Source organism: Morus notabilis, unplaced genomic scaffold (genome assembly GCF_000414095.1).
Source record: "Morus notabilis unplaced genomic scaffold, ASM41409v2 Scaffold658, whole genome shotgun sequence".
Taxonomy (NCBI): domain Eukaryota; kingdom Viridiplantae; phylum Streptophyta; class Magnoliopsida; order Rosales; family Moraceae; genus Morus; species Morus notabilis.
Window position 1 is genome coordinate 107855 of NW_010358177.1, and position 11695 is coordinate 119549.

At 33.6% G+C, this 11695-nt stretch overlaps 1 protein-coding gene across 5 annotated transcripts; it reads right to left on the minus strand.

Moving 5' to 3' along the window:
• Positions 1–3688: 3688 nt before the first annotated feature.
• On the minus strand, positions 3689–10216 carry LOC21394683 (remorin 4.1). 5 transcript variants are annotated; one of them, XM_024161670.1, is made up of 7 exons: positions 10011–10216; positions 8910–9078; positions 7792–8080; positions 5615–5994; positions 4967–5414; positions 4736–4817; positions 3689–4274 (listed from the first exon to the last, which is right to left on the minus strand). In XM_024161670.1, exons 1-7 carry the CDS (start codon positions 10038–10040, stop codon positions 4071–4073), a joined length of 1602 nt encoding a protein of 533 aa, XP_024017438.1. In that variant the 5' UTR covers positions 10041–10216; the 3' UTR covers positions 3689–4070. The 5 variants fall into 5 exon arrangements, with proteins under 5 accessions (XP_024017438.1, XP_024017437.1, XP_024017440.1 ...); XM_024161669.1 differs by having other exon boundaries at positions 7792–8086; XM_024161673.1 differs by lacking the exon at positions 3689–4274 and having other exon boundaries at positions 4746–4817; positions 4972–5414; positions 7792–8086.
• Between the last annotated feature and the right edge of the window lie 1479 nt (positions 10217–11695).

The window sequence follows — 11695 nt, forward strand, 5'->3', positions numbered from 1 at the left end:
GTAGTGCAACACCACCGGTCGACCGGTGGTGTGCAACCGGTCGACCGAATAGGTTGACCGGTGAGGCCAATGCAATCCGGTCGACCGCACAAGTCGACCGGTGAAGAACACCAGTGAGAGAAAACTCACAAAATCAGTTTGAAAACTTGCAAATCCAGCCCTAAATCAAAATTTCTCAAGGGACAACCACTAGATCCAGGTTCTAGCCACTAAATCAAGTCCAAAGAACCCAAGATCTCTAATTTCTACCATAGTTTTACTCAAAATCCATTTCAAACCAAAAATAAGTTTTTAAATCCAAAAATCCGAGATTCATGAGAGGTTTTTCAGAGATCTTACCTCAAATCCTTCTCTTGACGTTGAAAACTCTTTGAAATTCCTCTTTGGTTCGAGATTCGGTTGATTTTGAAGCAAAAACGGGAGAGAGTGAATGAGTGAATGTGAGAGAACGAGAGAGTGAGAGAGTGAAAGAGAGAGAGAGAGTGCATGGGAATGACAAAGGAAAGAAAAGGAAAATGAAGGAAAAAGGAAAAAGAAAAAGAAAAGGAAAATGGACAAGTGTCCAATATTTAAAATGATAGTCCAGAAATGTGCCCATACACACTTCTGGGTAAAAATATAAATACTGAGAATATTTAAATACCTTGGAATTATTCAACTCTACACGTTATAAACATTTATTAATTAATAACCAATTAATTAATTCAGATCAGGCACACTAATAATCCGGATCAGTTTCTCTCCCACTCGCAGAAGATGCACGGGAGACAACTCGTTTTCCTAGCTGTTGGATCGTGCCATCAGCAAATCTTGAGCATGCGTGTGTCTCAAGCGCATGGTTCAACGTGTCATCAGCTCTGTGTTAGCCCTCAGAAGGTATTGGATCCCGCCGAAGATCGAGTTGGAAGAGCAGAGACCAGAGAGGATCTCTCTCAGCTGGATGCTAACGTTCTCAAGGTGCTTTTCAAGGGAAGGCTTTGGTTCATAAGTCAAGTCCCGTTCATTTCACCAATTCGAGTTTTGTTACAGTAAAAAACTTTCAGAAACAGTCATATCTAACTTTTTTGTTACAGTAAAAATCTCTCATATAAAGTTAAATCTTAACTCGAATTAACGAAGTAAACGGGCCTTGAGGTTCTCTTTCTCCTTACGGTTTTATGTGCTTTTACCTTCGTTTCCGAAAGAATGTTGTTCCTCTAGTCGACCCACACCCCACTCTTGAACTCTCTATATTTAAATTCACATAGAGATATGGTGTTTAATATGTTAAGGTTATTTTTTATCTATCTCAAGAAAGAGCATTAAATAAGTTTGTGTTACTCATCCTTCTAATAGGCGATGTTAGTAAGAATAATAGATTAGATTAGATTAATTTTGATGAAATCATATGTCATCGTCTTTTATTTATTTGAGTTTTTATTTATACTTTGTTATATATTTATTCTATTTTATTTTTGGTTGTTTAAATAATTTTAGAGTTATTTGGGATCTTGACTCTTATAGCCCATCTCTTTTCAATAAACTCATAAAATTAATGACAAAATTAAACACAAATATAACATAATAAAAATTAAAATAATTTCTCAAAATCTAATTCATTACAACACAAAATTTAACATAAACTTCGAGTCTTTGATAATAATTTAAAAAGTAAAATTCAAATACGTCATAGAAAAAATACATAATGTATATAGTTTGAATTGGCGGTTATGCATATTGAAAATGCCCAATCCACAATCCAATCTATAACTTTATATGAGAAAATCTCAATCCTTTACTAAACCAAAATTATTTCAATCCAATCCAATCTGATTGAATTGGATTATGGATGGATTGACGGATTCAATAAAGATCCTTAATATTTTTAAGGAAAAAGTGTAAAACTGTCCTTTTATAATAGTCCCAATTCTATTATTGACCTACTTACTTATACTTGACATTTTATTATATAGATTAACTTATACAACTTAACAAAAAGGGTAATACTGAATAAAGGGACAATATTAATTACATATTGAATTTTAAGGGTTTTTTAAAAACGCTTGAGGTAAAGAAAATATTTACTGGTGAATATTTTATATATCCAGCGTAGATAAATTATTTATGTATTTCCTAAATATAAATTATTTATGTATTTCCTAAATATAAGTTATTTGTATGGTATAAATAAATATTTATTAGTAAATATGCTATTTAATTCTATCACTTTATAAATCTGTTTTTTACTGAAAAAAAAAAAAACTTTTGAAAAACTTTACATATAGCTGATGAAGAATAACTACTATTAAATAAAAGAAATGATAATTTATGTTAATACTATTATTCTTATTAGACTTGTTGAATTTATAAAGTATCGATTTTTGTACTATTTTATATTATTTATGAACCCAAAAGATATATTTAAAAAAATTCATATTTACACATGAAAAAAATCTAAAAAATGACTTTTGTTTCTCATTATAAAATTGTAAAACGATTTGTTCTATATTAGTCATTCTACAAATCTACAGTAAATTTGAATTACCATTTATAAAACATTTCAACACACAACTTTTTAAGGTTATAATACTACACTCAAATGCTTCATAGTAATCTTAAGCTGACCATTAGAAGTTCGTTATGCATCCATTTAAAAACATATTTTTTGAAACACTCTGCGTAATTAATCTACATTCATACTGAAGCGTACACTTACGACTGCCACCAACTTTTCTAGTTGGAGCCGGCTCCACGTAATTTCTGTGTGTAATGCAATGAAATGAAATGAAAAAAAAAAAAAAAAAGAATATCCTCCTGTATCATTAAAAATAACAAAACAATAACAAAAAATAAAATAGCTATTGCAAAACTCACAAAAAAAAAAAAAAAATCAAGTGGGTAAAAATGCTTGTTTGTTCTTTTTTCCTTTTTTTTTATAGAAAAGAAAATGTTAACTTCTATTTTTTTTTATTGGCTGAAGTGTTAGCTTTTACTTGTGTTTATATATATAGCATACTTTTGTTTGACGTTCTCATTCTTTTTTTGGTTTTTGAAAGCTTCCTTTGCTCATTATCTCATCACAATGAAAAAAAAAAAAAAAAAAAGGAGAGAAAAGAATAGTAATATAGAAGCTATAATAGGCCTAAAACATAGGCTAATTATTAGGGCCTTCATGTAATAGGAGCCTTAAGCGCTGTTTCTAGTGTATTACTAATCGACAGGAGGACAGAATAAATGTGTTGCTACTCAAGAGAGTTATAAAAACGATACAAACTACTCGTCTTTCTACTTTCTATGTGGGATGAAACCACCTTGAAGAGCGAACAAAATCCAATCTTTATGCAGACCTATTTTGAAATTAGAATATACACAGCAGATTTAGTCCCACTGATTAATTAAAAATGTGTGTTAGATATTGTCAAATTTTTGTTTGGAAAGTGAGATCTTCTCCCAATGAACCTATTAATGGAGATTTAACATTTTATGGTAAAAAAATCAAGCTCATAAATTTGAAAATTTTGTGACTTGTCTATTCACCGCACTACTTTATGATATAATCGAGGAGACCAACTTTAATTAATCCTTACTTTTGTACTAACTCTTCATAGTCATTTTTTTTTCTTTAAGTTTGGATTAGAGTTGATATCTTTAACATTGTTTATATATATATATATATATATATATAAGCTGGTTAAATACGGTTGGTCCGTTAAGTTTGATGCAGACTGCTCTTCATCTAAGAATGTTTCTGGACTATTTCTCAACACACACACCCTTTGGTGTACCAAGTGGTTAATGATATGGTGGTACACGTAATAGTGTAAACAAACACAGCCATTTACACCATGGAGATTCTACCTTTTCTGAAAGGAAGAAAACATTTATACAATGGTTCATGAACAATTCATGCTCAACTAAAACATAGTCCACTGCAAAAATTCACTATACGTAAACAACTTTTACACACAATGTTGTGAAGCAACTTCCTGGGTGGTCATGGAGGAGTATATTGAACCAAGACATGAGAGGCCATTTTGGGCTATGCAGTAGGTAAGAAGTATTTCTTGTTTATGTGTTTGTTCCCAAGTTTATCACAACCAACCACAGCACATGTACTGAGATGAAGGCATTCTTCCTGTTTGACGAATGTATTCGGCTTGAGCCACAGTTCTTTCTGCGTCCCGGTTTTTTCTGGCTTCGGCCGCTGCCCGTTTCTCTTCTGATCTTTGCCTTGTCATTGCGATCTTCTTCACCATCTTTGCGTGTGCCTGCGCTCTCATTTGTTCAACTTGAGCCTGAAAGAAGTTGTGTTTAGATCAAGTCTCAAATGTTGCTCAAGACCAGTAGAAGTTAAAATGTTAAAGCCATTTCAGGAATCAAACTTGTTGTTTCAAGGCATATTGTCTTGGGTTTCAGAACAGAACTACTCCTATTTGAGTCGTTTATCAACTATTTGGCTTTTACTGAATCAGCAATCAAGTGAAATTTTCAAATTTAAATATTCAGCAAGACAATACAAAATGCTGTACAGAGTGTGCGCTTTACAAAATTTGGTTCAATAGACAAAAGGTAAGAATATATGCAAGCAGGCATCAATGGTATTATACCAAATTACCAATATGAAGGCATTTAGATGCTCTTTAGTGAGTCAACACAGTTTAGTCAAGTTTATCAGAAACAAGAATTTCAAGCCGAGGATTCAAACTTTGGAAAGCATTCAGTAGACGAAAACGACGAAGAGAAGAATTTCAAGTACCTCTATTCTCCGCATCTCCGCTTCCAATTTTACTTTCTGCTGACTTTCCCACGCTTGGATTTTGATTTCTTCACGCTTATATCTGAGCAACGTCAACATTCAGCTCGTCAAGGTAGCCACGGTAGAAAATTTGAACATAGATTACGAAAGCACAAAAGAAAACCAACTCCCCGTTTATCAAAAGCAAGTAAGTTTTACAAGCTCTGAAAGTAAAATGGTCGAAGAAAAAACCTTGCCGTATGTTTAGATTTTTCAGCTTCTTCCCAGGCAGCAGCACGCTTTTCGCATTCAATACGCTCAATCTTTGCAGCATCACCTGCTTCAGCACAAGATCTCTTCTTCTCCTCATCATCTTTACTTGCCCAAGCAGCAATATTCATCTTGCCAAGCTGAACTCCGAGTGCTACAATTTCTCTCCTAGTCTTAAGCTTCAATTCTTCTTCCGATAATTCTCTCCTACTGTTGTCTGATGGAAGGTGTGATTCCTCACCGTTGCTGGGCTCAATGGGAGTGGAAGCTGGTGCACCTCTTCGAGGAGTCGATGGCATTGATGAAGTTGGGCTGCGAAGTGGCGTGGTTGCTCCAACAGGAGTTGCAGTTCTCGAAGGCTCAAGACTTGTACCGGGCGTCATTTCAGTACCCATGTCTCTCATTGAAACTGATCTTATGGCAGGAATGCCTGCATGATGAACGAAGAAAAGAGGGCAAAACATTTATCTTCTGTTTCTCAATTTTTGAATATCAGAACAATCCTGCTTATAACATGTCAAATATATATATATATATATATATATATATATGAGCAAGTGCTCTTTTAGATGGTTTACATTGAAACAAGACATACAGAGGAAAAGGCAACGGACAAGGAAATGTACAAACCTGTAGTCTCATCAGCTTGACCTTTTGGTCTGGTTAAATCCTCAAATTCGTTTAAGTCCTTAGTTTGAGCAGATTGATCAACCAATGCATTCCCCGCATAAGCTTGACTCCCGGCAGAAACAAACGAGAACTTATCATACCCAATCTGCGATGCAGGTTGACAGAAATCAACCCGCTTTGTCTCCGCCACTCGGCTAAACAACAACTTGTTATCACAATTAGCATATTCTGGAGCAACCCTCATCATATTTGTCACTGGCATCCGATTCGTTTGGTTCTGCAAAGCATTCCTTTTGGGATAATTAGGTTGCAGATTCTGCCGGTTAATTATCCATTTCTCGGCATCATTCCACTTAGATGGCATAGGTCTTGAGATTGACCTTGAAATGGGATTGTGTCCTGATCTCTCTCCTTTATGAAACTCAAAGCTAGAAGAACTAGCATTACTATCATAATCAAGATAGTCATCTTCCATAATTCTCACAGGATGAACTGTACTTGAACTACTGCTGTCACCCTTTGAACTTTGCTGGAGTCTTACCCGAGTAGTGCTGTTACCATTTTCTTTTGGTAACGACTCCTTTTGCGAGTTCAAAGTCTGCTCTGCTTGTCTCCGATCCAATGCAGCTGTTCCGGATAATTTCATGGATGGAACTTCTAGGCAAGGAGCTGTAACTGGAAGGCATATGAATTAAATGCTAGTTAAGTCAGCTTAGATAATACATCTTTAATTTTCATCTTTTTTTTTTGCCAATATATACATGTTTAGTTTAGTTCCAATAAGAAACTTTTCCTCAGCATAAAACAAAACAAAACAAAACAAAAAATCACTAAGTAGGACATGAGACTAAGGTAAGGAAACAAGGTAGGCAGATGTTTCTACCACTTTCTTCTTTTTATTGTTTTTTATTATTATTATTATTATTATTATTATTATTATTATTATTATTATTTTGGTTGGTAAAACATTCAGTTGTGCATCTAGTAATTGCAAATGTACAGCCACTTTATAAGAAAAAGTATAACTGCCCCCACTAGATAGTCAAATATAAAATTATGTTCCCATTTAATAAATAAATATCTCTAATTTCTTTTATAGTGTTCCACTGAAATTTTTTTCTGATTCTGCCTAAAACCAAGTGTGAAAGTGAGGTTGCGTTTGGTTCGGGGTTCTAGAACTGTGATCCTGTTTAAACTTTTGTTTGTTTGTAAAAGATAAAATTAGTTCTTAAAAACCAGTGGTTAGTTTAAATGGTTTTATTTCTAAGATTTGAATTTTGATGTGATGTTTTAAACCAGAACCACCTAAAAAATAAAACCACCTCTCCCTTGATTTTGGATAGTTCAAATGTTGATTCCAGTTCTAGAATTATAATTTAGACCCCAAGTTCAAACCATGATTGGTTATAGTTCTAAAACTAAAACTACCCCCATCTGAACCCTCATATCAGACGCAACCTGAATATATGGTTCATAAATGTAAGAAAAAGAAGCAGACCTTCCTCATCTCCATTTGCAGTGGCTAATAAGCTGTTCTTTACAAAATCAGAATCCTCAAGCTTAGAAGGAGAAGTTCTTGAGGAGTTACTGTTGGATCCATCTTTCTTCTTCAGATGGTGGGGCCCCATGAGTTTCATCCTCAGTTTACTTGGAGAAATCATGCCAGTCTGCAATTCAACCAAAGAAAAAAAAAAAGAAACAAGGGAATAAAAACCAAAAGGACAACTTTAACTTACACCCACATGACTCATTCCAGTCCACTACTCAGAAAAGCTGCCCAAAAGTGTGCGTGTGGGGCAAAAAAAAAAATCAATTCGAACAAAATAAACTCAACAACTATTCACTTTAATCATTCTGAATCATCTTAAACAACAATGAAATAAAAACATTTTAAGTTTGAAGGTAAATGGTGAGCCACAATTGTCACAAGAACCTCCCAAAGAAAAATAAAAGTTTGTTTTTTCTTCTTAATTCTTTTTTACCAATTGGAATTATATTCATGAATTAAATCAACGAAATGGACAACACAAAAGAAATATCCCTCTCCCAAAAGTCCAATGAAGACAAAATCAACGTCCACAAGTGCTTATTGATGGCAAGACACATTGAAAGCCACACTTTACAATTGTCCACATAACACACACAACAACCGGTTGAAAAAAAAAAAAAAAAAAGACCTTGAAATGGGATTGTGTCCTGATCTCTCTCCTTTATGAAACTCAAAGCTAGAAGAACTAGCATTACTATCATAATCAAGATAGTCATCTTCCATAATTCTCACAGGATGAACTGTACTTGAACTACTGCTGTCACCCTTTGAACTTTGCTGGAGTCTTACCCGAGTAGTGCTGTTACCATTTTCTTTTGGTAACGACTCCTTTTGCGAGTTCAAAGTCTGCTCTGCTTGTCTCCGATCCAATGCAGCTGTTCCGGATAATTTCATGGATGGAACTTCTAGGCAAGGAGCTGTAACTGGAAGGCATATGAATTAAATGCTAGTTAAGTCAGCTTAGATAATACATCTTTAATTTTCATCTTTTTTTTTGGCCAATATATACATGTTTAGTTTAGTTCCAATAAGAAACTTTTCCTCAGCATAAAACAAAACAAAACAAAACAAAAAATCACTAAGTAGGACATGAGACTAAGGTAAGGAAACAAGGTAGGCAGATGTTTCTACCACTTTCTTCTTTTTATTGTTTTTTATTATTATTATTATTATTATTATTATTATTATTATTATTATTATTTTGGTTGGTAAAACATTCAGTTGTGCATCTAGTAATTGCAAATGTACAGCCACTTTATAAGAAAAAGTATAACTGCCCCCACTAGATAGTCAAATATATAATTATGTTCCCATTTAATAAATAAATATCTCTAATTTCTTTTATAGTGTTCCACTGAAATTTTTTTCTGATTCTGCCTAAAACCAAGTGTGAAAGTGAGGTTGCGTTTGGTTCGGGGTTCTAGAACTGTGATCCTGTTTAAACTTTTGTTTGTTTGTAAAAGATAAAATTAGTTCTTAAAAACCAGTGGTTAGTTTAAATGGTTTTATTTCTAAGATTTGAATTTTGATGTGATGTTTTAAACCAGAACCACCTAAAAAATAAAACCACCTCTCCCTTGATTTTGGATAGTTCAAATGTTGATTCCAGTTCTAGAATTATAATTTAGACCCCAAGTTCAAACCATGATTGGTTATAGTTCTAAAACTAAAACTACCCCCATCTGAACCCTCATATCAGACGCAACCTGAATATATGGTTCATAAATGTAAGAAAAAGAAGCAGACCTTCCTCATCTCCATTTGCAGTGGCTAATAAGCTGTTCTTTACAAAATCAGAATCCTCAAGCTTAGAAGGAGAAGTTCTTGAGGAGTTACTGTTGGATCCATCTTTCTTCTTCAGATGGTGGGGCCCCATGAGTTTCATCCTCAGTTTACTTGGAGAAATCATGCCAGTCTGCAATTCAACCAAAGAAAAAAAAAAAGAAACAAGGGAATAAAAACCAAAAGGACAACTTTAACTTACACCCACATGACTCATTCCAGTCCACTACTCAGAAAAGCTGCCCAAAAGTGTGCGTGTGGGGCAAAAAAAAAAATCAATTCGAACAAAATAAACTCAACAACTATTCACTTTAATCATTCTGAATCATCTTAAACAACAATGAAATAAAAACATTTTAAGTTTGAAGGTAAATGGTGAGCCACAATTGTCACAAGAACCTCCCAAAGAAAAATAAAAGTTTGTTTTTTCTTCTTAATTCTTTTTTACCAATTGGAATTATATTCATGAATTAAATCAACGAAATGGACAACAAAAAAGAAATATTCCTCTCCCAAAAGTCCAATGAAGTTTTTCTTCTTAATTCTTTTTTACCAATTGGAATTATATTCATGAATTAAATCAACGAAATGGACAACACAAAAGAAATATCCCTCTCCCAAAAGTCCAATGAAGACAAAATCAACGTCCACAAGTGCTTATTGATGGCAAGACACATTGAAAGCCACACTTTACAATTGTCCACATAACACACACAACAACCGGTTGAAAAAAAAAAAAAAAAAACCAATTAAGAATTCACCAAAACACAAAATGGGAACATGAAAATTAGTTCAAAATTATAGTATTTTAAGCAAACCCAATCCCCAGAACGAAAAAATAAAGGAAGAGAAGCTGTTAGGCATTAGCTAAAACTTAATACCAAGAAACTGGTTTACCATAAGAGAGTACAACAACATAATAAGAACAAAAAAGAGAAAAAAAAAAATAGAGGAGAGCTTAGATTAAGTTGCAAAAAAATTTAAACTATAAAAAAGTTGGAAAGCTTAAGGAAATGGGAAATGGGACATGGGTCAGTGGTGATTTTTTTTTTCCCTTGTGAATACCTGCACTTGGTGTATCCTCTCGTACTCCATTAGATCTTTCTCTTTCTTTTTCTTTTCTCCTTTGTTTCTCTGAAACACTCTTCTTATCTTCTCCTTACGAAGCAGCAGAGAAGAAGGAAGAAGAAGAAGAAGCAGCTCTGATGTGTGAAAGCATTACAGTCTCTCTCTCTCTCCTCTCTTTCTCTCTCTCCTCTCTTTCTCTCTCCTTTTCCTCTCTGTTACGGGCGTTTTGTAGGCAACCGAACGATCATGAAATCAAGTTTGACTCCTCTGCGGCGCAGGACAACCTGTATCCTATTCAGTTTAGCGCCACGTAGGAGAGAACCCATTTTTGTGTAAATTGTAGTGACGTGGCACAATCTGGTTGGGGCTTCATTTTTAAATAGAGGTCGGCGGGCTATTTTTAGCCGAGGATTTGCCGATTCTATTTTTTTTTTGTTTTTAATATATTTTTTGAGCAAAAAGACAAAAGGTTAACCCAAAAAAAAAACTGTGGGGAAACAATTGCAATTTATGCGGGGACAATTTCACCTTGGAAAAAAAATTTTCTTACCAATAGATTTATCTCAAATTATATTAAATTATTAAGGACTCATTTATTTTATTAATTAGAGTTTTATTACAATAAAAAGCTCTTATAACAGTTACATTTAATTTTTTACTATAATAAAAAACTCTCACGTAAAGTTACATCTCTATTCGAATTAAAAATTTGAATTAACGAACTAAACGGCTCTAATTTTACATGTATTTTCATTTTACTTTTAGGCTTAATTTCTTACTATTAGATCTTGTTCAAATTACATCAGCTTAAAAAAGTATTGAGAATATAATTTATAATACAAGTATGTCAGTTGAAAACATACGCCGCTAATAATGTTTATTAACATTGTTAATAATATTAATGTTAATTAACTCAAGTATAGAGTTTTAGGTTCAACCAAAAAAGCTCTATATTTTTTAGCCTTTTTTTCCACATAAATTTACTTTTTAATTCAAATTCTCAACTCGAACCTACAAAAAGAATAGATACTATACTTTAATGTTAATTAAATGTAACATTTATAAACATCGATAACCATATATTCAAGGGGAATGTACTTACTATTCATGTAGACACAAATTACTATTCATCTAAACACAAAAGAACTATTCAAAGTTTTGGTTAAGTTATTTTTGTATTCTTTTGGGTCACATCTCAAGCTTTAATTAGCTGTTTTCTTTAGTAGAATATACGCGTCATTGCGTAAATGGTTCATCCTTTTAGTTTGTCACGTGTCCGAATGTATTTGTTGAGAAAATGAACTCACATGAATCACAATGCAGGGAATCAAACGTTGATGAAAAGTGGCCGGCAGAACCGCCACTCGCCGCGTTATAATTGGCTACTTGAGAATCGTGGCTGGGCCCACCGATGCATGCCTACTGTTCCACTCTCTTTTTATGCGCTTATTGTTCACGCGCATATAAGCTGAATCGTGGCTGGCCCATCAGATGCATGCCTACTGTTCCACTCTCTTTTTATGCGCTTATTGTTCACGCGCATATAAGCTTTATTCGACTACTAAAATCATTTCTAATTTTATTATAATTATTTATTTACTTTAAACTAATTTGTGGTCTGATTTTATCCATTTTAACACCGTTTTACGCTAAAATTCTGCTACTGCTCAAATAAAATTACT

Bases quoted from the DNA above. Each gene is read 5' to 3' on its own strand.
- LOC21394683 (XM_024161669.1), bottom strand. From the start codon at position 10,040: ATGGAGTACGAGAGGATACACCAAGTGCAG. The intron at 9,079-10,010 runs GTATTCACAAGG...GTTGAATTGCAG, and splicing joins AGAGGATACACCAAGTGCAG to ACTGGCATGATTTCTCCAAG. The intron at 5,415-5,614 runs GTTTGTACATTT...TTCATCATGCAG, and splicing joins TCAAGCTGATGAGACTACAG to GCATTCCTGCCATAAGATCA.